The sequence below is a fragment of the Parasteatoda tepidariorum genome, chromosome 8 (assembly GCF_043381705.1).
Source record: "Parasteatoda tepidariorum isolate YZ-2023 chromosome 8, CAS_Ptep_4.0, whole genome shotgun sequence".
NCBI classification, from domain to species: domain Eukaryota; kingdom Metazoa; phylum Arthropoda; class Arachnida; order Araneae; family Theridiidae; genus Parasteatoda; species Parasteatoda tepidariorum.
Genome location: NC_092211.1, coordinates 19674671 through 19701268, shown reverse-complemented (window position 1 = coordinate 19701268; position 26598 = coordinate 19674671). Strand labels below are relative to the sequence as shown.

General features: G+C 28.6%; 1 protein-coding gene across 6 annotated transcripts in view; it reads left to right on the top strand.

Moving 5' to 3' along the window:
- LOC107439560 (homeobox protein Meis1) overlaps nt 1-26598 on the top strand; it is a 271514-nt gene that overhangs the window by 161308 nt on the left and 83608 nt on the right. For all 6 annotated transcript variants that reach the window (XM_071184435.1, XM_043052522.2, XM_071184434.1 and 3 more), the window contains exon 8: nt 19311-19387. In XM_071184435.1, the coding sequence (XP_071040536.1) occupies nt 19311-19387 (77 nt within the window). The remainder of the gene's footprint in view (nt 1-19310; nt 19388-26598) is intronic.

Genomic DNA, 26598 nt, shown 5'->3' with positions numbered 1-26598 from the left:
TAAACTCGTTTTCGGATAATTCGGTTATTATTTTATTAGTTCCAAATAAGTAAGAGGAAAGGGCAACTAGAATAAGGCTCCCTTATTTAAATAAAACAAAATAGTCTGGTTTCTCTGTGTCCGAAATTATCCGACCAGTGTTATTTGCACCATCATTGATCAAACACCAGCATTTTTTGATAATTAATTATCTATTGTACGACGATTTTTCGCCATTTGGCTTAGGTAGACTTACTGCAAAATGACCAATCACTGGGGAAATTTAGAACTGAAGTATATTTTTGTATATTTTCTGCTCAATTTTATTGATAGGTGTTTTACCGAACCTAGTTGCCAAATTCTAAGGTTATAAATATTTCTAAAACTTCTTCAATATTATTATAAAATTAAATCCTCATGTAAATTCTAAATATTCAAGTAATAAGATTCAAAGATTGTAAAATAAGATAGACATATATTGAACTATACTGTAAAAAAATAGGAGGATCTTGAATTAGATATTCACTTTAGTCTGGATATTTACATTCACGCTCGAAGTCGAGGCACCCGATTTCAATATAGGTATATTTCGTTCGTTTTATTTGTCTATTTATTTGGAGAGGAAATACTATCTCCAGGCTCTGTCAATATCTTATCCCTAAATATTATATCTTTTCCTTGCATTATACCTTTTCCCTGTACTAGACCTTTTCCCTGTAAAGCTCCCTAATAATCATCTCATAAGTTGCCTAAAAGTTTTTATTCCTCTAAATTTTATCTCGAGAGTTTTATCCCAGAATTCTAAAATAGTTGTTTGTACTTTTTTTTTTTTTTTAAATGATGATTATTTATTCTACTGAAAAAACATAAAATAAAATTAGTGATAATCTTTTCTAATTACTCGTATAAGAAATTAGAATAGTCGCATGTCCAAATTGCCGGAATTTCTTAATTTCTATTAGATGAAATTCAATTTTAAAATATTAATTTCGCCAACGAGAACTTTCTTTTTCATTTATTTATTTTGATATAACTTTTGATTTATTTTCGATAAGATTTTTTTATGAAGTTTTCTATCTGATCAAGTACGGCAGTGTTTCTTAAAGTGTGGTACGCGTACCCCCAGGGGTACGGGAACAGTTTAGCAGTGGTACGCGTTCTGATGCGAAATATCAGCAAACGAAAATCTCAAAAAAATTTATTTAAAAACAAAGCTAGCCATGAAAATTTACGATTACATATTTTTCTATTGGCTATTTTTTGCAGAGTTAACAGTTAATAAAGAGTGGCATCAACAGCTAGTTGTGTTTTACTTTAGTGCGATTTTTTATAGTAAAAAATACATTAATTTTTTTATTAGTGGTACACAGCGTTACGAAAAATTTAGAAAGGATACTCAAATGTCATAAGTTTGGGAAACACTGAAGTACGGGTTTCAAATAGAAGCTTTTCGCTAAAAAATTGAAAAAAATTCGGAAAATCTAATGCAAATTGAAAATCTTTTTGAAAAATTCAGGTTAATAAAAATTTAATTAATTATAATTTCCACTTGATTCGGTATATAACTATTCTCTTACTTTTTTAAAAAGAAAAAAAAACTCTTTGAACCACTTAAATGTTGGAATTTTTATTTTCCCTAAATTTCTTCATATGAACTACAATTTGAACCAAAGTGAGTGTATCGAATCATAGCAGCGGCAAAAATCCTCCATACGTAGTTCCTTTTCAACCCTAAATTTCAATTAAACGCGTTCAGTTCGGTGTAGTTCAAAAAGTGCGTGAAATTTTAATGAAAGGAACATAAAAAAAAAATAACCTATTCTGACTTGTCAAAGAAGCTGGGGAAAGTTGAGCAAATTTATTTGAAGTCCTGGCGTAGCGAAAGATCCGATAATTACATTACATGTCTTCTACCTCGACGTCTGTCTTGGAGATTTTTATTGAGTATTGGAAAGACTTTTCCCTTTTTTTTTCCTGTCATTTCCCTCAACTTGGTCGCCGATTCCCGTTTGTGATCTTTTAATCTTATTAAATACGCCAAGCTCAAAAGATTCGACGTATTGGGTGAATTATTTTCCTTTTGCTTCAATTTATTATTTTTCGAGATACTTTGTTGCCTGTTTTGGAGAATAAATCCACTTCATCGAGACGAGTTTTTAAAAATTAAAATATTACGTTATGAATATTGACATTTTAATGGTTCAAAATATGTCGCAAAAAATTATTTTTTCTATTTGTTTAAAATTATTTCAATCGAAAGACTTAAGGGGGAAAGCACAGTGATCAACCACTTGTTTTCTAAATGGAACATTTTTACATAAAACTATTCCTTCGTGTAATTTCCAGGTAGATACATCACAAGTTTCTAGAATTATCACTAGATGGCAGCACGTTATCTAGAAATATCTTACTGCTGACAAGGAAATTGTGGAGTTGTTTACCAAAAGCACGTTTTTCTGAGCAATTTTAATGCATGACTTATCATTTTATTACTACAATCTTTAGATTTTTAAATCCAATCATACAAGATGTTCCTTAATCACAGCTTTTAATGTATTTTTAAGATATTTTTCAAAATGAGATCTATGTTGAAATGGTTGTCTATGATTTTAATGTTCGCATATAATCGAATTTAAATTACCTATCTCAAAACTGCATAGTTTTATTGCTTTCAATTTTTGATTAGAAAAATTGATAGAAAATCTAAAAGTTATCAAAAAATTTCTCTTAATCTAATAACTTTACTTTTATTTTCAAAAGTTTAGGCTGTTGAATGTTAGTCAGCCATCAAAAGTTTGTTGAGAACTAAAAAAACATGTTTTTTTAAAAAAAAAGTAGAAATTTAACCAAAAATTCAAGAGGGTGATGAAAGAAGTTCCTTAATAACGACCCAAAACCCAATGTCACTGTAGAGTTAAGAACATTCACACTTTATTATTATATTTTTTTTATTTCGTTTCTTGTACCCACATTGCTCACACCGCTATATTATTTCTACATTTATTAAAAGTCATTCTTTTTCTAACGCCTCCGTATTTGAGGAAATAAAAACCTCCTATGTAAAATGAGACTTTGAATTCCCGGGTCGCCTGTATTCCAAATGAATATTATTGTCATTAGCGAAATGAAACACACAGTTGGGGGGAGGTTTGCTTTCTTTGCAAACAGATTTTCGCGGGCGTCTAGCGCTTGATCAAATTTAATTAAAGTTTGAACAACGCTCATATACTACCCGTCCTTGCAAAAACCCTCTCTCTCTCTCTTATTTGATTACGACTGATGTTGAGTTTCCCTGTCCCTACACTCTCTTTTAACCCTTTTCCTCTGCTCAATTTTGCACCGATGTAATTAATCACCAGCAAGTCTAATAATTTTGGCTGGGGAACGCCACACGTTTAATATTATCTCGCCAATATTGGCAGGATATTTTTTTCTCCCTTCTCTTATTGCATTGCTAAGGGCAATGCAATTTTGTTTAGAAGAAAAAAAAATGATGAAAGGCTGATCTGTTCAATACTATAACTAAGCCATAAATTGATGTTCCTATATTCCACGAATAGTGATGATTTACAAGTACCATGATGCAATATTTAACTAATAGCGCTCTGTTTATTTATTTATTTAGTGCCATAAAGTGGGAAAAAAACGGGAACCAATAACTAACGGGATATATTTGAGAACGTTTTATATGCTTTTGTTGTTTATTTACATAAAGGCAAAACTAACACTTTCTTTTAATAAAAAAAAGTAATAAATGTACCGCAAATTTATCGCCTTTATAAGCTTTAAGTTTCACGAAATTGTTTTGGTTAATGGAATTTTTTTCATTTATTATTTTAAGTCCGATTTGTAATAGGCGAAATAAGAATTTCATTATTTGTATTTATTTATTTATTTTACGGTGAGCAATTTCTTTGGAAAAGGTAGCTCATATTTTACCAATCCCTTTCTTAAGATAACATTAATTTTAATTTCTTATTCTGTTATTTCTAATTCTCTTTTCTATTTCAAGTACTAGGATCTGAAAATGCGTTTATTTTTCCGGGTTCATAGGCAACCGATGTAGATCATGTAGTTCGAATATTCTGATCGAGAAAACCATCTTAAGTATTCTTAAGATTTTTCAGTAGATAAAATACAAGGGACGAGTGAAGGCCATTCAGACTTTTAAAATGTTGTATAAAATTAGAAAAATTTATAAATAAATAATTTAAAGAAATAATTATTCTTTTACGAAAGAATTATTCTAAGAAAGAAAAGAATTATTCCTTTTTTTTCTTTCCAAACACTATTTACAAATGACCAATATTCGTTTTCTCGATATTATTATAATGCATCATTATTTTTGTTCCTTTTAATTTTATTTCCATTTGAATTAATTGTATTCAAAGCTTGCTGTAATTTATAACTAATTTTACGCTTTGCAACTAGAATCTGACCTAAAACTTAAATTCTCATTTGGATACACTTCTTAGGATAAAAATAAAATTTATCTATTTTTGAAAAAAAATGCAGAGCAATTATTTTTAGATAGAATACATTTCACAAAGTGAAACAAACTCAGCCTCAAAGCTCTGGTGAGAGAACAAAGTCCATCCAAACTTTCAAAAAGTTTTATAAATGGATATTTATGTTGTTGTTGTCTTGTCCAAGTAGTGCAGGGCACTCAAATAGTACCAATGGCTTTCAAAATAGTCCTGGCTACCTCAAAACTCTTGGTGAATAGAGCAGTTGATAGTCTGTGGGGTTTGGGTCTATGTTGTTGAGCTTAGCCAATGTAGAGAGAAGGACTATTTAAAATATGACCTGAAGAAAGTTGGATTTCAGGATAGCTGGGAAAAGCATTGTATCTTCTTTGCCCATCAGGGGAAATTTTCTTTTCTTTAAAGTGTCATGTACGTAGTCTGGCTATGATAGTTGAAATTACCCAACTGCAATTAAGTTCTAGGATGAAATTCTTCTTAGATGGTTGGGAGGTAAGTTAACGTCTAGCTATTGCATCAGCATCAGTTAGAGTTAATAGATATTTATAAAGGAGAAAATGAACTTTCTTTAAGAAAACGATTCTATTTCTTCTTACGAAAACGATTTTGCAAATGGTTTATTTTTGAAAATCGTTTGTCGAATTTTTTATTTTCTGTTTGGAATAAAATGGTATTTCAAATCTGTTTTAAAAAAATAAAGTTTTTTGCATTCAGAAGTTCGTATGCTATGTAAAATTAAAAACTAATTTTGATACACTTCTTTCGATGGAAATAAAATGCATCTACACAGAAAACGAAAACAGCTATCTCTAGACTAAGTAAATAAAACACATTCCACAAAGTGAAACAGATCCAGCATTCTAGAGAACTCGAACGAAAGAATGAAGTTCATGGAGCATCCCGGATCCTTGTACCTGAAGAAAATTGCAAAAGGACGTCAAACAACGGTAACCATTCCGAGACGTAACGAAAATAGATGACTCCCGAGTTAAATGGAAAAAGAGAGCGAGAAGCTAAATGGAAGGAGGGGGCATAGTTGAAAGTAAGAGGGGTGGGGGTGGCCAAAAAAGAACAAGTATTGGGGAATAAATTTGAGATTGCAGAGGGAAGGAGAGATCGGAATCTTTCGTTGGTGTCCCAAGAGCGAGAGGGAAAGTAGGGACAATAGGAAAACAAAAAGCAGCAGCATCTTTGATTAGTGAAAAGTACCTCCTCGGAATGCTACAGACTTTCAAGGGTTGCTACATTCATTCGTTGGCGATCATTTCTGCTCTATCCTCAACAGATAAGAAATGAAACGTCTTATGTACTAAAAAGATTATGGCATGCTATCAGGTAGCTGTGGACATTAAGATGGGAGACAATACTTAGGTCTTTTTTAAAAATATGATAAATATTTTTTTAAAAAAAGAATGTCGTTGCGAAAGTAAAAACAGGGAAATAATACGATGAAATACTACGACTACTTGATTTGTTTTAAAGTTAAAAAGTGAAGAAATTTTTATTTCGGTATTTTAAAGTTCATTTTAATTATTTTTTATATGTTTGATACCGTACAGATTATTCTAAGTTAATGGAACTTTCAAATATTATGCTTTATTTAAAAATGGGAGAAATTTAGGAGTGAGAAAATCTGATGATTATTGAGAGTTTTTACTATTTATAAATCAGTAAATTATTAATTTTTTTTTCACTTTTTATTTTTTGAATTAATTTTTTTATATAATTTATATTAAAAGTATTGATGTTGATACTAAAATAAATAGCAAGTAAAGCTTTCCCGTAAGAATACTTTGTGGGAAGGGCTCATGGAAATTAAGGCTCCTCAGTATCCTGACCGTAAACGGCATGAATAGGGCAATGTGGTCAGCACTACGCGCAAGCCGCCTTTACTTCCCAGATAAGCTGATACTCGTAGATCTGAATCTGGCTGAGCTTCAAGCCGACGCTCAGTATGGAAGGACAGTTGTTAATAATGACAACTCAGTACCTTGATATTACATAAATCTTATAACAAAAAAATTCGACTGTGAAATTTGTCTTTCGTTTTCTTGATAAATACAATTAATTTAAAAATAATGAAGAAGTTAACTTAATATTCGTTTACTTGACGGTCAGTTTAAAGATTTGGCTAACTTAACTTTTAAAAACCCATAAGAAAAGTAAATTTTAAAAAATCGTGAAGGTTAATAAATTTGTATCCTTGACCACAGAAATGAAATCAAAAACGAAAATAAACAAATAAATATATATATATATATTTTTAAGGATTCGAAACACGCGTTTTACATTGTTTGTGCAAGATTCACTGGTAGTAAATGAGCAGAATTATTTTAAATTTCGCTGTCTTTTACAAAAACGCTAATTGATTATATTGTGAAAAATTCCGGATCAGATTACGGTAAAAAGTATCGACACCCTGAGCGCCGATGCTTTTTACCGTAATATTTTATGGAACAGAAATTCTGATGCTCTGTTTTACAGTTATATTTTTTTATTTACAGTGATTCAGTTATTTTATAGTAAATACTACTGTATAAAAGTTATGGTATAAAATTTTACGATAAAAATGAATTTCACGGTAAAATGGGATTTAACAGATGTCGCCCCCAGAGTGCAAGTACTTTTTACAGTAATTTGATCAGGAATTTTTTATAGTGTATTGTGTGTTTTATAGGTATGTTTTGATTATTAACTTGTTGCTGTATGAAAAATTGTTTTAAATCTAATTTATTTAACCAAAAATAAACATTTAAAGCATAAGTTTTAAGCAAAGTAATAAAATTAAAAATAATTTTTTACCTAGAGTTAAGTGATTACTCCTGTAATATTAACATGAACAAACTAAATATGTATATATTACTAATGTCTGTATAAACTAGACCATGTAATAAGTATATGGATTATAAAAAGTAAATGGATTTTTCTACTTGGCTAAGAATAATAAAAGATAAAATGCCAAATATGGCGACAAAAGAGATCACTGAAGATGGAATGGGGAATAAAAAAAATAAAAAAAACAATGGAGGAAAAAAAAAGGAAGAAAAAAATTTAAGCAAGGGACAAAAACAAAAAGAAGAGAACTGTGATGGTGGTTATCAATCTCTATTCCGGCGTCCCTATCTCGAGGGAGCTATAAATTACAGGACGAGTCTTCCTTTGTATAGTAGGGGTGATAGCCGTATCAGATTGAAGAAGAATATATATAGGGAAAAACTACACAATTTAGCATCCATTTGATTTAAAGTTTGAAAGCAGCGATTTTAATTCATATACGGGTGGAATAAATCTAAAAACGATTTTTATTATCATTATTATTATTTTTAAATTGTTTGCGAAAATTGTAAATAATCGCTCATTTACATTTAACGAATTCAATATAAATTGTGATTTTGAATACTATTCTTTCTTTAAAAGTTATTCATCACATTTTTAAGTAGTCGTTTAAATTTGTTACTTTTTAAGTTTCAAAATATGAAATTCCATAATCATATTTTCTGAAGGAAATCAGTTTTGCACAACTTTTTTTGACTGTAAAGTGATTTGATGCCACAAAAATGGTTTATTCAAAAAAAAAAAAATTTTAAGTATGAATTAGAAAACGATTATTAAAAACTGACATTTATAGAATCGTTTGCAAGTAAAATATTTAGTTCTATTGAAACGAGGAATATTTCAAAATTGGAAGGCTAATTTTAATACATTTTATAGATAATTATGCAAATTTCATACATTTTATTATTATACATTACATTTTAACATACATCAATTTAGAATTTTATAACACTTGATCATAATAGCAGAAGCAAAATTAGCTTAAAAAATGGTTCTAAAAAATAGGCTTTGAATTTAATATAAAAGACTTTAACGTTTATATAAAAAAAAACTTTTAGGGAATATATCCTTCTCTAAAATCATCACATAACAAGACGAACAGGCATGAGTCAATTTCTCTGCCCTTTCTCATACAAATAGCCTTCAATTAAATCTCAACGGATATTAACCCAATAACGCACTCTTTCAAAAACATCCGAAAAGAATGAAAACAAGGCGGCAGGACACAAACGAATTCGCTTAATTGGATCCGGATTTAGAAGCAAACTATATTATATCTACACGCCTATACCCTCCTCCCTAAACAGCAGAGTGCAATGAAGCGGCAAGAAAAGGGGTAAAAAGGGTTAAGTTCTCTTCTCTCATTAATCCCAGGACTAGCCTTTTAGGAATAACAGACTTTCTCTGAGTAATGACTTGTTTTGATCTCTTCTCTTCCTTTGATGTTGTTCTTGCTAGTTTTAGAGATGTTGCTCTGTTTTTCTATGGTGTATTATAAATATTACTATTATGATGTTATGATTATACCTATATAAAGAATATAAAAGTTACTACTAGGTTATAGTTATCGATATTAATTATTTTTATATAGATCACCTGAAATAATTTTCCATCTTATAATTTCCATGTTCTAAGGTTTAATCCTTACGGTTTTGAAAAGTTGACTTTAAAAATGATAAATAATTCCATGATTTAAGCAACATTTGCATGGAATTATCTTTGAATTGGCAATTTTTATATTTGTGTGCAAAATGTTTGAATTTGCTTAAGGAGTTCTCGAGATATGGTGAAATACGCAGAAAATAAAATTAGCATTAAGGGGTTCAAACTTTGAACCGCTCTCCTGAACAAACTATGAAAACCATATTTCCCAGATTGCGGCTATTTTGGGGGTCTGAAATCCGAATCTGTCGAAAAAAAGGTATGTTTATTCAGAGAAAGTACGTTTTTGTGTCTGAATTTGTAACCTAAAATATTGTCTGCAATAATTAGTTAGTATTTTTGAAGTCACTCACTCGAACCTTTAAGATTGAGTCCTAGAATGTGAAAATCCTATCAATAGATCAAAAGTTATTCACGGTGGTCAGTTTTTTATTTTGCGCACTGCCCATTCTATAACCACAGTTTTTAAAACAATTTCTTACAGTTAATAATAAGAATGCAGAAAAAACTTATTGGCAAACGATTTCATTGCATAAATTACATTTCTCTCATAGTCAAAGTTAAAATTTTAAGGCAAACGATTTCTTTGCATAAATTACATTTCTCTCATAGTCAAAGTTAAAATTTTAAGGCAAACGATTTCATTGCATAAACTACATTTCTCTCATAGTGAAAGTTAAAATTTTAACTTTTAACATTATTTGACATATTATAAGCACAGTTTGATCCGGAATTTCTTACAGTGTAAAATACAACACGTTCGTTATTAATGCGATCTAAATCTGTCAGGTAATCCGCTTTTCGATCGTCGAATTTTCCCAAACAGTCATGCATTGGAATTAATTTAAGAAATTTGTTCTCCCTAATCCTGTTAAGGATTAACGTCACCATTATTGTCCCTCTGGCTCTAAGTTTAAATATTGACACTTAATTAAGAAAGCTAACATAGATAAAATTGTTAACTGTAACCTAGGATAGAAATCACCCTCTGCTTTATTTGCAAATCGTGTGAGATACTCAGTGTTCCTCTGAAATCATTTCTCACTCCTCGTGATGTTAAGTTTAAGTAAATCCTTTTTCTATTTAACACAGTTTTTTTTTTATCATTATTATTTCAGAAAGCATGTTATATCAAAGTCAGAGAGGAAACTTATCAAATGTAAATGCTTTATAGAATTCCTTTTAATTAAATTTAATTTAATATTTATTTCCTTCCTCTATTCCTATTAATCTGAATAATGGGACTTTGTTAAATAAGAAAAAAATTAAAGAAATTTAATCAAATTTATTTTTATACAATGATTTCCCTCTCTGTTTAAAATTTAAACTTTTTATGTTTATTTAATTAAATTCAGGTTTATAATCTAAAAATGTATCTTTATGGGATTAAATTTTTTATAATAATTAAATTTAGGTTTGAAAATACGATAAAAAATGTTTCTTTAGTCAGATAATTGTTTAATGGTTTTACATCAACAACAATTTGATTTTGATAATATATATATATATATATATATATNTATATATATACATCACGAAAGTCCGAAATGTAACAAATGTCAACAATCTCAGAAAAATCTCGAAATACTCATTATCGTTTCGGTGAATGTCCAAACTAATTAAGTATCATTGTTTCTTCACTCACAACGTTAAACGTCTCGGACATTTTCGAAAGCGATTTTCTGAATGTTGACATTCACTATTTTCGACCTTACTCTTTAATATATACATTTTCGAAACAAAACAAAATCAGTAGTATTCGAAATCTTTTTTTGGGGTGGTAATTTTTTCCCACAGTCCTCCATAGTTCTTTAATCCTCATAAAAATGATGCTGTCTGACTCCCTGACCTGGTAAGGCTCGTCGTCGTTAAAGCACGAACTGGAAATAAAATTAAGCGGAGAAGAAATAAAAATACCACGTACTTTGGATTTTATATCGACTTTATTCGTAGTTAGCCAGATGTTTCCCCGCCTTACACTCCAAAGTTTACGAGCATCTAAAACTCTCCAGACATGCTTTTTGATGGCCCTTTGTCAAAAAGAATGTGCCTGATTGATTGTTTTTTCTGTAAAACAGTAGCAGACTGTTTAAATGTATACAATAATATTTTAATCCCTTTACTGTTTTTCTTTATTGTTTATAAATATTGGAAGGGATAGTGTAATAAATGACATTAGAAAAACACTTAGAAAATAGTTAAACGTTTATGATACTAGTTCTCTTAACGTGCGTTACTAATAGTGATTTGGAAAAAAGAATTTATTATTTTCATTTTAGCCCACTAATATTAAAAATTACTCTAATGAAAAATACACTCCTCATAGAAAAATACATATAATTGTGCACTGAAAATAAATGGTTTAGCATTAAGAAAAACATGCGTGCAAGAAAATATAGTATATAGAAAATATCACGTGTTTTAAGTATGCTTTCGATTATAAAACGTAAATATTTTTAACTAGTATATGAAAGTTAATTTTCGCTATAATAGCGATAATTTTCACTATGAAACGGATTATCTATAAATTGAACGCTTTTTGCTAGAAACAGAATAATTTTAAATTTTCACTTTAAGATGGATGCTTCGCAACATAAATCGTTTATTTTTTTCAAAAATAAAGATAATTTTTACTGAAAAAAGAATAAAAAATTTCTGCTAAAAAATGCATAAATTTAATATGTATTAGACAGATATTTTACCTCATAAAACTCATACTTTCTACTGTAAAGCAGTTAATTTTCACTGTAAAAGAAATACAATTCCCTATAAAATGGATACTTTTGCTTTAAAGTGGTTTATTTCTTTTATTAAATTTATAATTTTCTCTATAAAATTAATGTTTTTCACTATAAGCAAGTACTCTTCACAATAAAATGGGTACTTACGATAAATCAGATACTATTTGCTAAAAAAGGGATAATTTCCAATATTTAATACATATAATAATAACGTAGAAGCTCATCATTATATGTAATTAACCAGCAAAATAATATTATAATTAAAAAGAATATTGAAATTTCTTTTTATACAACTTACTATAATTTTAAATTCCTAGATTTGTATCATGACTTGTTATAAATTTTCCTATTTTATATTTTAAACTGAAGCTATTTTCGAATCAACTCTTAACCAATAGGGATATCATTTACAAATAAAAAAACATCTCAAATCGAAATATAATAAATACGTTTTTTTTTTATTATTGTTTTTAAGAATTCTAATTTTATTCACGCAGAACACATAATAATGATTCTAAAATTGATATTTTTTAGCTACAATAATATCTCTCACCAATAAAAAGATCAGCTCAATTATGAAGAAAGTGACACGACATGCAATATTAAAAAATCTTTTTTCGTATATATTTTGCTTTAAGAAAGTCGAATTTTTCACACATAACTAAATAAGTAAATCAAAAAGAAAATAATAATAATGAAGACTATTCATAACTATAAATAAATTGAAAGAAACAAATCTCTTTAATATCGCAAAAGATTGCTCAGTAAAAAATATTTCCTCCCCTTTTCTTTGGATGAGCAATATGAATTAAATAGTTGTCCATAATTAAAATAAGTTGAAAAATTATATTTTAATTAAAAGGAAACAGGAGTTTAAAAGGAAACAAGAACTCTAGGTAGGTAATCTTATTTTGGATATACTTTTAAATTAACTCTTAATTAATAAGCAAATTTCTTTTGCAACTGAGCATTGTATTGCAAAATAAAATATTATTAATTATTTATTTTCCTTATTACTTTTTAGAATTCTAATTTTATTCATAGAAAATAAATTTCAAAATGTATGATAAAAGTAATCTTTTACTACCATGTAAATATCACTCATGGGTAAGAAGATCAGTTCAATATGCAGATAACACGTCATGGTCTTTGAAACCTTTTTTTGCTTTGCATATTTTACTCTAAAAGAGAAGAACTCATACCACTAAAAAATAAAGAATATTTTCAACTATGAATAAAAAGAGAAAATACATCAACCTCCTTACTACCGAAAAAAGATTGCTCAATAAAAACTCAATCTTTCCCCTAGAAACCATCTCTCCCGAAATAATGTATGCAAACTCGAAATGTCGCATGAAAAAGGAAGAAAAAAAAAGAAATATTTCTTCCCTTTTTTTCTTTGCGATATGCAGTGTGAATTAAATCGATCTTACAACACAGCCACACAAATAAGAAATAATAATGCACTCTGGCTTTGAGGCTAGATTGAAAATAAAAAGCACCACGAACCTTCCCTTACATGCATATTCCATTTTGAACATATAGATATATTCATACGGGGGGCAACGCTTTAAGAACAATAATAACACGAAGAAGAAGAAAAATACACACAGAAGAAAATTCGAAAAAGCATCGCATTATCTTCTTACAATGCAAGAAAGAGAGTGCTTTTTATAGGTGGTATAGGGATGGGGGGGGGGAGATGTTGTGAAATGGAAAGTCGGAGCTGAGAAATGATCAATTCCCAATTCTGTGTGTTCCTGAATCCAGTCGTACAACTTAAATGGATTTATGATATTCGTGTCGATCCTGCAAGAAAGTAGTATCTAAGGGAAAATTATGCTTTAGTTGGCTTCTTAAGCTCTTTTGGCGAGGGATGTTTTTTATATGTTCTTCCACTGCGTGAATAAAGCTAGATCTTTGGGTTGTGAGAAGCCGCTAAAATGTTGGCTAAGCCTTCGGTAGAGAAAGAGATTGTAAGGGAAGTGAATGTACAAAATACCCTTAATTTGCTTTCTGGTTTTATTTTATTGCGAACGAGTGAAATTTGCTGGTATACTTTTGAATTTGCCTTTTAGGTGAAGTGCAGAAAAAGGTGGGACACTTTAATTTTTGGTTTTGATTTTTTTTAAAAACAGAAGATAGTTTTTCTTGAGAGAAGATCAAAGAAAGAGGCAGATTCTATATTATTGTATCATTCCCATTTAGAAACAAAAATTAATACCGTTTTCTTCGTTTCGGAAAGGTACAAAGTTATTTTGATGTTTTGTTTTATTAAGTGAAGCTTAATGAAAAAATATGTAAATGAAATACGTCACATAAACAAGAATCTGCGGAAGAGAAAGCATGTACATAATAAGTATTTTAATATAATAAAATGCCTTCAAAGGCTAGACAATCCTAGAGACTTGGACTAGTTCAAAATATTAATTCATATTAATTTATTTAACAGCCTACGTTGGATATTTCCATGGACGACAATGATGGTTTCCCATAGCAGGAATGTTGGGATTTGGCATAGATTATCAAGCCATGAAAATTTGTTCCATCCATTTTGTTCTTCCATATTCATTCTGTGCTGGTGTTGTTCTTGGTCTATCTTTAACATGTCCATGTCGATTTATGCCTTGTCTTTGTCACATCAAATGTGTCAATCTATATAGCCAAGGTGGAGAAGACACATTGTGAATTAAAAACAAAATGTATCAGTCTCATAACTACAATGCACTTTACAATAAAACTCAATTTCCACGAATGAACAACATGCAAATCTTAAATCTGGCATGTTCAGATATCTTGATTTATTGGCCCTATAATTTGGTTTCTTCACCAAAAACCAAAAAGCCTATTTCACAAGTACCCAACGTTAAGTACATTAAAGCACCTAAAGTTTCCAGTAACAGTAAGAAAATCATATGAGTCTTGAAATTGCTTTCATCAAAGTCATCGGAAATCAGGATGCTCTTCAGCATCCTCATCTGGAGGAAAAGTAATTAATGTCAGTCAGATTCCAGAGGGTGTCAGCAGGGGTGGGGGGATACACCTTTCGAGTGGGGAGCTATTAGTTGCAATAAATCACCGCTGACGCCCACTGATCCAGATGGTCTTTGTAGACTCTTTCTCTTTTCTATGGACTTTGAATCATCATCTCTCATGAGCGGGATTCAGAAGCAGAAACTTTCACCAAACTATAAACACTGATTAAACTTCTTTTTTTTTCCTTGCTTGTAGAAAGGTTATTCAACCAGTTTCTTCTAAGAGTTTATGAACCATAAATTTATCTGACTGAAGTATCTTGTTGAATATATTCAACTCATTGCATTAGTTGATGGTGGGTTTCGTAATATTTCATCATTAATGGACTTAATTCTTTGGGCGATCTACAGCAAAGAATTATCTGTTTGCAATATAAATAATCTGTATCTTAAATCTTACTCTGATACAGAGTTATGAGGTTCAGTTAAGGTTTATTCAGGATTTATTGCTGCGACGATTCCTCTGTTGTTTAAATTTGAGTTTACGTTTCCCGGTGAAGTTTGTAAGAAGTAATGAAAAATAAAATTCATACTCTTTTGAGCTTTTAGCATTTTAAATTTCTGTTTCACTATGGAGAGCTATTGTTAAATAAAGGGTACTTGAACTTTTAACATTTTAAAATTATATTTTAGAGTGAAATCGATATGAATTCATGTAAAATAAAAATGCCTATGCATTTTAACCTATAGCAGTTTAAATAAATATTTCACAGAGAAATATGTAACCTACCTTCTTAAATAGAATAACATTTAAAAATAGTACATTTAAATATAAAGTATTTTAAATTCCACAGTCGAGTCTGTACGAATTCATGTAAAATATAAATGTACTTAAAGCATTTTAAATTTAAATTGCACACGTTTTGAATTATATTTCACTGTATCATTAACATGAATTTGCATAAAATAAAATGCATTTGAGCCTTTAGAATTTCGAATTATAATTCACATTCTAACGTATACTCTATGGGTATTTTTGTGGGTCAAAATGTAAATGCAATCGAACTTTTATCAATTTTCTAGGGAAGTCTATAAATAAAATGCTTAGATATCTGAATTGCTTACATTTAAAATTCAAATTGATAACAGATATCTAATTATTAATTTTGGAGAAAAAAAATATAGTTTTAAAAGATAAGTTAAAAAGGAGTTAAGTAGGACAGTTATCAACTTTCAGCTTTATCGATAGATTTTATTGCAATTATTTTAATGCTTATTTATTTTACAATAAAAATAAGCGATTGAAAAATCTATTTAGCTAATGCCTTTCTTTTTGTAATACACCCCTGAAAGTTGAACATTATTCTTATCATTGTGTCTTAAACTTATCATTAAAAAGAATTAAAATGGATAATTTCTTTTTTTTGTTTGTTTAGATACTAAATATTCAAAATAATAAATCAAACATTTTAGTTGTTAACTACCCTGATAAAAAAATTGTTGCAACCTGAATTGATATATTCAAAACCAATCACAGGAGTATAATTTAAAAAAATAAAATGGAATATCTAAACTTGTTTAATATAATGTGAACGTGCATAAAATGTTGAATTATTCATGTTATTGTAACTTTATACGTATTATGTTGATTTGATTCAATATTTCTGTCTGAGGGCTTTTAACTAATGACGTCATACATTTATAAACTTTTTCGCATTTTTTTTTATTTGTTTCATTTTATGACCTAATCATGTGCGCAGTGAGTAAAGGTTTTAAACGCCAATTCCTCTTTCCTTTATTTGTGCTAAGATTTTTATAGTTAATTACTTTGAAGTTATTAACTATAGTTACTACTTAATTAATTAGTTTGCTAATACAAAAATTAATTAATTTGCTAATGGAAGGCAGTAACTAGAATTTATCAATTCTACATAATATTAATTTAAAAGTTTCTCTTAAGTTATTAAAAAATTGTATTGCTCTAAATTTTAAAATTTGATTTGAGCAAAACTTTGTTTCTTTTTAATCGTTTAAGATTTTATGAATTTAAAATTTTTTACTGCAACGCAATGTTTTAATTTTTTATGAATTTTTTTGTAGCTAAAAATACTTGTCTTCACAGTGTTTTCCTTTTTCTTTTTTTTAAATTTTACTTGTTTAATTTTTTAACCAAATCTTTAGTGTTGTGAGTGAAGTTTTTAAATATTAAACCTAATTCATCTTTACTTTCGTTCTTTTATTTGTTCTAAGATTTTTGCAGTTAATTAGTTTGAGTCATTGTTCAAAAATTAATAAATTTGTTGATAGTAGGTAATAATTATAATTTATTAATTCTAAACAATTTTAATTTAAAAGTTTCTGTTAAGTAATTAAAATAATTGTATTAGATTCAGTTTCAAAATTTTATTTGAGTAAAATTTTGTTTCTTTTCAATCATTTAGGACATTATAAATTTAAAAATATATACTTCAATTTAATTTTTTAATTTTTATTATTTATTTTATTTTATTTATTTATTCTTATTTGGTTTATTATTTATTCTTATTTATTTATTTATTTTTTTTTTTTTTTTGATTAAAGTATTTTTATTCACATCATTTTTCTTTTTCTTTTTTAACTTTCTTCTTTTTTTTTTTAGTAAATTAAAAAAATCTCTATTTCAAAGAAGAAAAAAAAACTTTTTGAATATTTTCATAAAATAATTTTTTATTCCTTTTACTTTTCATATAATTGTTAAAAGAAAAAAAAAAACTTTTTTCTACTGGTGTGTATTTAATCTAACTGCATGATCTCCATTTTCCTTGTGTGCAAAAAGGGAAAAAAACTTACAAAAGTCATTAACTTTTTTTCATTTCATACGAACACATTAAAAGGTTTCTTATTTTTTTCCTACTAAAATTCTCCCTACCCCAAATTCACTTTTTTCTGCGTAAAAAAAATATCTGCTTTTTATTCTTCCTACCATTATAAATTACATGTCTCCAATAATTATTGGTATAACTGACACCATGAAATATTATCCGTTAAAATAAATACATTATGCAAAATTTTTTCCCCGAAAAAAAATCCCTTTTTCTCCCTCTCGTTTGAAATTAATCGCGTTAAATTTAAGCTACAGAGTTTTCTAGAAATATGTATTTCCCAAGACTTTTTCCTCTTTTCATTTTCTTAAAACCTTTTTGTGACAAGCACGTTAACTTTTCTTTTTTTTTAATTTCTTGAAGAAAAAAAAATTTGTTTTTGAATCATAAATTTTGCAAAAGAAAGGTTGATTGGAAAAAAAAAACATTTCATTAGTTTTTGTCTTTTTAATTCTGACAGTGCAGTTAATGAAAGTTTTTTTTTCTAACAATTACTCAAAAAATGCTGACTGCATTCACTGTGTTAACTTTTTCTTATTAATGTTAATCTTTAAAAGGATTGGATGTTTGCACTTGAGAGTTTGCTAAAGCTAATTACTTTCTTTGGCATTTCTTTTTCTTTTTCAAATCTATGAAATATATAATTGTATTTTATTTTTTATTTCTAGTTTTTAAAACAATGGCAAGATTATTACGTTCTTTTTCATAAATCGAAGAAAGATCAAAGCCTTTTTCTTTTGTCATATGTCATCGTTACATATTTTAAAACTAATTAAATATGGACATGTGCAGAAAATATTTTAATTAAACTTTTAAAAATCACATGCACTTCGAGTTCTGTTATTTTTTACACTGATAAAATGATGAAATATGAAATTTTGTAACTTGATTTTTGCTGTGCAACTACATATACATTTGAGACGCAAAGCACAATGTGTCCCAGATGTATGTTCAGTGCTTTTGCAACCAAAAATACATAAAAACTCATCTCAAACTTATTTTATACGAATGAAAGCTTAAGAAATGTGCTAAAAAATGAATTCCTTCTAAATATCTCAAACTTTTTTTACTAACATCTGTTACTTTTTTTTCTTCCATTTTATTTTAGAAACATGTCATTAAACATGAATTTTTTAATTTCGCTAAATAAAATATGCATGCAAACATTTAGAGCAAATTGCTTGAGTTTATTTCATGAAGAACAAATTTTAAAATTTTCTTTGCATTAATTTTTAATTTAAATCAGTTTTTGTTAAAGAAAAAGAGCAAGATATTTCTTATGGAAAATTGTCAGGGAGGTGTCTAATATTTCAAAGAATCTTTCATTCACGAATTTCCGAAAAATTCTGGAAAGTTTCTTAAATAATATTCGAGTCTGAAAGCTTAAAATCTAAAAAATTCTGGTAAATAGGTAAACTAATATCATGTAGTTTGTTTTAGAATCTTAGATATTTTTACAAAAAAGTAGCTTCACTGAAATATTAAGTATTTCAGTTTTTCATTTTAATGCAGAAAATCTCCGTAAAAAAAATTCAAAATGTGACTGGAATTCGTATTACCGTAAGAAAAATAACAACCTAAAATTAACAGATAACAATCTAATATCATGTCAGATGCAAACTTAATTTCGAATTTATCTTCATTATAAATTTTTGTTTTAACTTAGTGCGAAAAACATTTTCATACATTTTCCAGTTTAAATAATTTGATCCATCTTGTTTGTTTTAATCTTATAAAACTTAATTAATCCTTTGTTTTTATTATTATTTTTAGCATCCCTATCCATCCGAAGATCAAAAGAAACAGTTGGCTCAAGACACTGGACTGACAATACTTCAAGTAAATAATTGGTAAGTTCTTTTACTCTTATAGATATTATATTTCATTCCATATAGGGTTCGTAAAGTAATGTCGTTTCTGCGCATTTGTCAGTTTCACTAGAACAGTAACGTAACAGTTACTACCAAAACATTCGCGATATTTTTCCAAGTGTGTCAGACGTTCGTAAATACCACAGCTGGTTTATTAACTTCAAATTCGAATTCTTTGATTTTTTTAACTCGTGTCGATCAAAAAGACCAATCCTGGGGCTCGCTCATCATACTGTCTTAATATTATGCCACTAGATTTACATTTATTCCGATCTTTACAGCATTTGTATGATGACCAAAATGACATCTTCAGATACGTTGCCCAATCATTTTTTTCCCAACCCGGCATTGAATATTTGCACGAAGGTGGCAAGAAATTATTGATAGCGAGGATGATTACAGCATGAATTAAATAAAAAGTTTTTAATCAGATTCCCCTCACATTTCAGATATATTACTTTTTGCACTCTGTTAGTGAACAAAAGAAGTGAATCTTTAAAAAATATTATATTTATTTTAAATTAGTTATTGACAACAAAATATTATCGAAAATGGTCTTTTTGGCTAAAGAATAATTATTATTTAATATTTTTATTTTTGGTATTCAAATTTTTCTAAAACCAAAACGTAGGACTTTCATAGGTGCCAATTCTGCTTAATTTTACACAGAGCAAAAACTTTACCAAAATCATTACCAAACTGCTTCGATGAAAATTATCCAACTTTTTGGTGTTCCCTTAGAGCACAGAAACGTGATAAATTTTACCATATTCTGAAAGTTTTGACCTTACTTCTTTACTTAGTGTAAGAAGACTGTAATTTTTTACCATCTACTAAATTGCAGATTTCTTCCTATTTTTACCAAGTATTTGAATAATTTGAAAAAATTTCTAAACATTCTTCCTATTATTGGAAGCCAATTCATCTTACTTCCAGAAAGAACTATTTTTATAAAAAATTTTTGGAAAATCTACATTTTTTCTTTTTTTACCAAAATATTTTAAAATTGCGAAATTAGCAAAAAATTCATCATGTGTTTATGGAGACTCCCTAGTTATTTGTCAACATAAAGTTCTTTCTAATATTAATTTTTAAGAGTTAATAATTTTTATTTTTGTTTTAATTTTTTTGCAATTTTCGTTTACTAATTTTACTTAGTAGAATCCCATTAATACAAGTTGATTCGTAAAACTTTTCTACAATTCGTTTACGTAGTATCCCCAGTAATGAAACTTTGATGTTGTTTTAGTTAGACGAGAATATTAATTCAAAGCTGAATTATGTTAGTTTCTTTATTTATTTCTTTTCCATCCTTACCTTCTTTTTTTTAACCCCATTTTCCCTTTTCTTCTGTTATTATTGTCAAGATGTGTATACGACTTAAATGCGATTTTAAAGAAAGTATAAGGGAGTAAAAAAAAATAAAAAAAAACTTTGCAGTCAAGTTTTAGCTTTGCAGTTTTTGACAAAAAGCTCCCTTTGTGTAGGGATCCTTAAACGCCAGATTATACGAACAGAGCGTTTTCAGACCTTTATTTTCAGGATTTGGGTCAGGCGTATACAGATTATTACGTTCTAAGAAAGCCCTGGAGAATTTTTTTTCGAAAACTCCTAATCCGATCTAAGGGGTGAGTACAGAGAATTGAAAACACCTTGAAACGATTGCCCTTAAGTTGCCTGGGACTTGTTTGTCGGGCTGTGAAAATCCTTCTTGCTATTCTAGGCACGTTCGCTTTCACTTTGTGTTCGATTTCGGATGCGGCCATCCCCCTTTTTTTTCCATCCCCCACGTCGTCTAAGAACTTTTATCCGGTTCTTATCAATTGAAATTTGAATGGCAATCAAAATTGTTTTTATAGTTTTGGTTTTTAATCCGCCTTTCCTAGCCTTTCTGCTGCTTTTAACTTAAGTAATTGTCTAGACTTTTAATTGGTTTTTCGAATTGATTCGAAAGGAACTTGAGGCAAAGGCGTGATCAGACGAAAGAGAGATAAATAGTTAAACGTTTCTATGTTATTACAGTCATAGTGAAATAAAAATGATTACAAATGCTTTTAAAGGAGAGTGCTGATTATCAGTACTGGTCAAAATATTAAATTTTCATGCACTGGGAAAAGGGTTTCTCAAAATTGAGCAAAAATGAGTTAAAATAGCTCCGATAGAGGTATATATAACATTATTATAACAGTTATAACAGTCAATATTATAACAGTCGGTGAACAGCCGACTCAATTTTTTGGGTTTACGACTGCTAATGTTCACTCCATAGCCTCCAATCCAGAACTCTCCTAGATCAAGTATTGGGTAAAATTTGCCTTCGTTGAGCAACTAACCGCATTTGCGTTACACGGAAAGGAAGACCACCAAAACCTCTCATGATTAGCCTGACACCAATAGGACTCTCCGAAGCAAGTATAGTCGAATTTGAAAACCCCGTGTACTCATTATAACGCGAATACTCATTTTTTAAACTAGGCGTTTTACTTGAAACTAGGTATATGCTGTTTTAAGCATCTCACTATACTTAGTAATGGTGGTTTTTAATTTCGACTATGCTTGTTTCGGAGCTATTTTGACACTATTTTGCTCAATTTTGAGAAAACTTTTTTTTTGTACTGTACAAATCTTAAAAGATTTTCTATTAAAATTAAGCTGAAATTTTTACATTACTTAAAGAATGGTGTTGTATGAGGTCATTGCAAAATTCTTGTTCAATCCTGATTGCACAGAAAAAATGGTTTTTATGCGTTGTTGGAAAAAAAAACTGCAGATCAGATGACTACAATTTCGTTTAAGATTGTGCAGCAACTGATTTAATGTTGAAAAATAATCCCTTTTTAGTGCATGTTGCTATAGAAATACCGCCATTACTTCTGACATTAAAAAGAGTTCAAATAATCTGGTAAATTCTGATTTTTAAATTTCAACATGCTTATGTAATACCTAAGCGGGAATCTAAAAAGGTTTCATTAAAGTATTGATTCATAACGTTTAAATTTTATGTTAGTTGCAAAACTTAATAACTTTTTTATTGTGTTTCCAAATTTAAATTCAAAAACAAAGTGAGATATTCTTATTTTGAGCTACTCGTCTATGGTACTATCCAAAAAAAATATACCATAATTTACTGAATGAATATTGAAATTGTTTGAATTAAGTTAGATAAACATACATTTCATTTCACATTTCTGCATGAAACTAACGATTTAATCCCTATAATAAGACTATCAACAACAAAAAATATATCATAATTTAATGAATAAAATATTGAAATTGTTTGAATTAAGTTAGATAAACATACATTTCATTTCACATTTCCGCTTGAAACTAACTTAGAAAGTTAAGATTTAATCCCTGTAATAAGACTGTCCAAAAAAATATTCAATAATTTAATGAATGAAATATTGAAATTGTTTGAATTAAGTTAGATAAACATACATTTCATTTCACATTTCTGCATGAAACTAACGATTTAATCCCTATAAGAAGACTATCAACAACAAAAAATTTATCATAATTTAATGAATAAAATATTGAAATTGTTTGAATTAAGTTAGATAAACATACATTTCATTTCACATTTCTGCATGAAACTAACGATTTAATCCCTATAATAAGACTATCAACAACAAGAAAATATATCATAATTTAATGAATAAAATATTGAAATTGTTTGAATTAAGTTAGATAAACATACATTTCATTTCACATTTCCGCATGAAACTAACTTAGAAAGTTAAAATTTAATCCCTATAATAAGACTATCCAAAAAAATATTTAATAATATAATGAATGAGATATTGAAATTGTTTAAATTAAGTTAAATAAACAAACATTTCATTTCACATTTCTGCATGAAACTAACGATTTAATCCCTATAATAAGACTATCAACAAAAAAAAATATATCATAATTTAATGAATAAAATATTGAAATTGTTTGAATTTAGTTAGATAAACATACATTTCATTTCACATTTCCGCATGAAACTAACTTAGAAAGTTAAGATTTAATCCCTATAATAAGACTATACCAAAAAATATATAATAATTTAATGAATGAAATATTGACATTGTTTGAATTATAAGTTAAATAAATTTCATTTCACATTTCCGCATGAAACTAACTTAGAAAGTTAAGATTCAATCCCTATAATAAGATTATCCAAAAAAAATCTATAATAATTTAATGAATGAAATATTGAAATTGTTTGAATTAAATTAGATGAACATGCATTTCATTTCACATTTCCGCATGAAACTAACTTAGAAAGTTAATATTTAATCCTTCTCATAAAATTGTCGACTGATCCTTCGACACGCCAAATAAATCAGCTTCTAAAATGAGACGAAAACGCGCTTTGCTGATCCTGAAATATGACAACAGAGCGGCATTTCATAAGAACAAAAGTGTTTTCCTTTAACACATCGCGGCGTCTTTGTAGTCCACACCAGGAGCATTAGCGCATGGATCGAACCTATTATCTTGCCAGCATAATTGGAAATTGTGCAAATTATAATCCGTAGATTGCTGGAAGTCTTTATATATGAAAATAACCGCCTCTGTAACTTCCATAGAAGCTACACGGATTATAAATTGTTTTTCTTTATGCCTATTCTAACTGAAACTTAAAGCACGTGTTTTGGCATTATTCGGCGATAATAGTTGGCGCAGATGGAGAGATAATGAAATAGATTAATTGATATTGTTTCATTTATCAGAAAGTTTTTTTTTTTTTCTTCTGTTAGCTTTTGTTGCCAGGTCTTCGTGGTCTGTTCCGTTTAACGCCAAATACATTAGTCCAACTGCTGGAGCGGAAAGATCTTTATTTATTAGTTTCGACAAATTGATCTCCGAAAAGACATACCAAAGACCATCTGTAAATTGATCATGGGTGAATTTAACGAGATTTTTTGTATGGGTATGCCTTATTTAGTTCATACATGTAAGGTTTTCTAATGGAATCTCCACTGTATATTTTTACAATCTTTGTTGAAAATGAATGAATACACATCCGGAAAAAAGGAACTAATAATTCTCATTGAAATTAACTTAAAGAACTTATTGGAATTGCATGAACATTACTGAAAATCATAGTATAAGTGTTACAATGAAAAGACACAAATATCCTATTGTAACTATAAATTTAGAATATTAATTAATTCTGTCTTGAATTTAGCCGGATTTTAATTGAAAAAGTGGTTTTGCTAAGCGGTATTCTATAGGAATATTAAATTTTTACGTTAGCATTCAAGAAGGCGATGATTATTTATTATTACAAAGTTTATAAGTAAGGCTTACGTTAGCTACTATATCCTCTTCATCGCATGAAAATTCCGGACACTACGCGTTTGCATTTGAAAGTTGTTTTTTTTTTAAATGTTCTTAAATGTTATTTAATTCCTTTCATTAGGCCCTTCAAATACGACATGGGCACAAAGTCGATCGTCAAAAAATAATTGTTAGTGCCTAAAAATTCCTACGACTTCCAATAAAATAAATAAAAAATATGAGTTATAAATAAACTTGTTTCAATTTATGAACTTCCGAACATACGTAGGGGAAAATTCCGAAAAAGTTAAATCTCATTATTATTTCGCAATTTTAAATAAAGATTCAGTTTTTAATGTGTTATTAAAATTCCTCTAAACACTATCAAAATGATAGAAAAAAAAAAACCTTTGTTGGGGGGGGGGGGGATGAACTTTACACTCGAAACAATGCAATCAATAATTGAAACCTACAAAGAAAAAAAAAACATTGCTTTTTACCCCTTTAGAATTCTCGGAAGATTTTCGATTCTTGCAAATGCAGCATTCCCCATTCCATCCTCTTTATTCTCTCTCATTTGAATGAAGCAGACGACATTCCAATGCAAAACTGTCCCATCAAGCGTTTCGCCTTCTCACCTACACACACCATATTAACTTCATTTAAATTTTAACGCCCTGCAAACATTTACTGAAACAACTTACATATACACACGTGACCCACCCCCACCCCTCTTTCTCTGGAGACACCCTGGCTTTGTGTTCTTTTTCTGTTCTTTGGTTCTCTAAACACGATTTTTTTTTCCTTTGTTCTTTTTTTTTCTTCATTTTTGTGTTCTTTTGTTCGAAAGGGGAGAAATAAAGAATTATTTCTTTTATTTTTCTGCTTCCCTTATTTCATTTTTTTTTTCTTTTTCTTTTTTGTGGAAATTGCGATACTGTTTTGTTTCGGTTGTGCGATCTGATTGTAATGGTCTTCTTCGCTTTCTTGAATTCTCTCTTTATTGCCAGTGGTTATGACTGATATTTATGCGAATGGTATCCCAGAATGCCTCAGCTGGTGATCATTGTCGAAAATTCACAAATTACTTCCTGCCTAATAGATTCCATTTTCCGGTTTTTGTTAGTAAGAAAATACCATTTTGTAAAATCGACGATCTTTAAGAGACATATTAAAAGAAACTTGAAACAGCAATTGTTACTTTGTTCTCTTTGTGCCATTTTATCGTTTGCATCAACAATAAAGCTCTGTAATGGTATGGCAACAAATTGATTGGTCTTTCAAATCATCATGACAAACTATTCAATAGAAATCTAAATGAACTGATCTATAACTTTTTTGTGAATGTGTTTCTGATTAATAGTTATTTTCTGTGTAATTATTTATTTTTGACTTGTTTAACTAGGTACATTTATTTTTATAACTGACAACATTATTTATTTGAATTATTTTATAACTGGTATCTAATTTACTTCATCTATAAGAAAGAATTAACAAATAATAAATTTGCAATTTTTATTTTTTTAAAGTTTTGTAATAATAATACTAGATAGAGTAATAATACTACATAATACTGTATTGTAAAGTACTCAAATCAAGATATATTTAATGGCATTCAAATTATCATTTAATATCACATACTCAGAACTAATTTTCTTTTAAATTTAAAAGTATTTTTACGTTTTCAAACTATGCGTGTATTCACGGTAGATTTTTGATTAAGATTCATAAAGACATATTTTGACACTCAAAATATCTTTAATGATATTCAAAATTGGTCATATATTGTGTATATATATATATATATTGTGTGCACAAGGGATGCCGTGAGCACTTTATTCTTTAGACATAACTCAGAAACGCATTTTTCTTAAAAACAAATACATAAGTAATTGAATCAGAAAAATTCCCAGAATGAT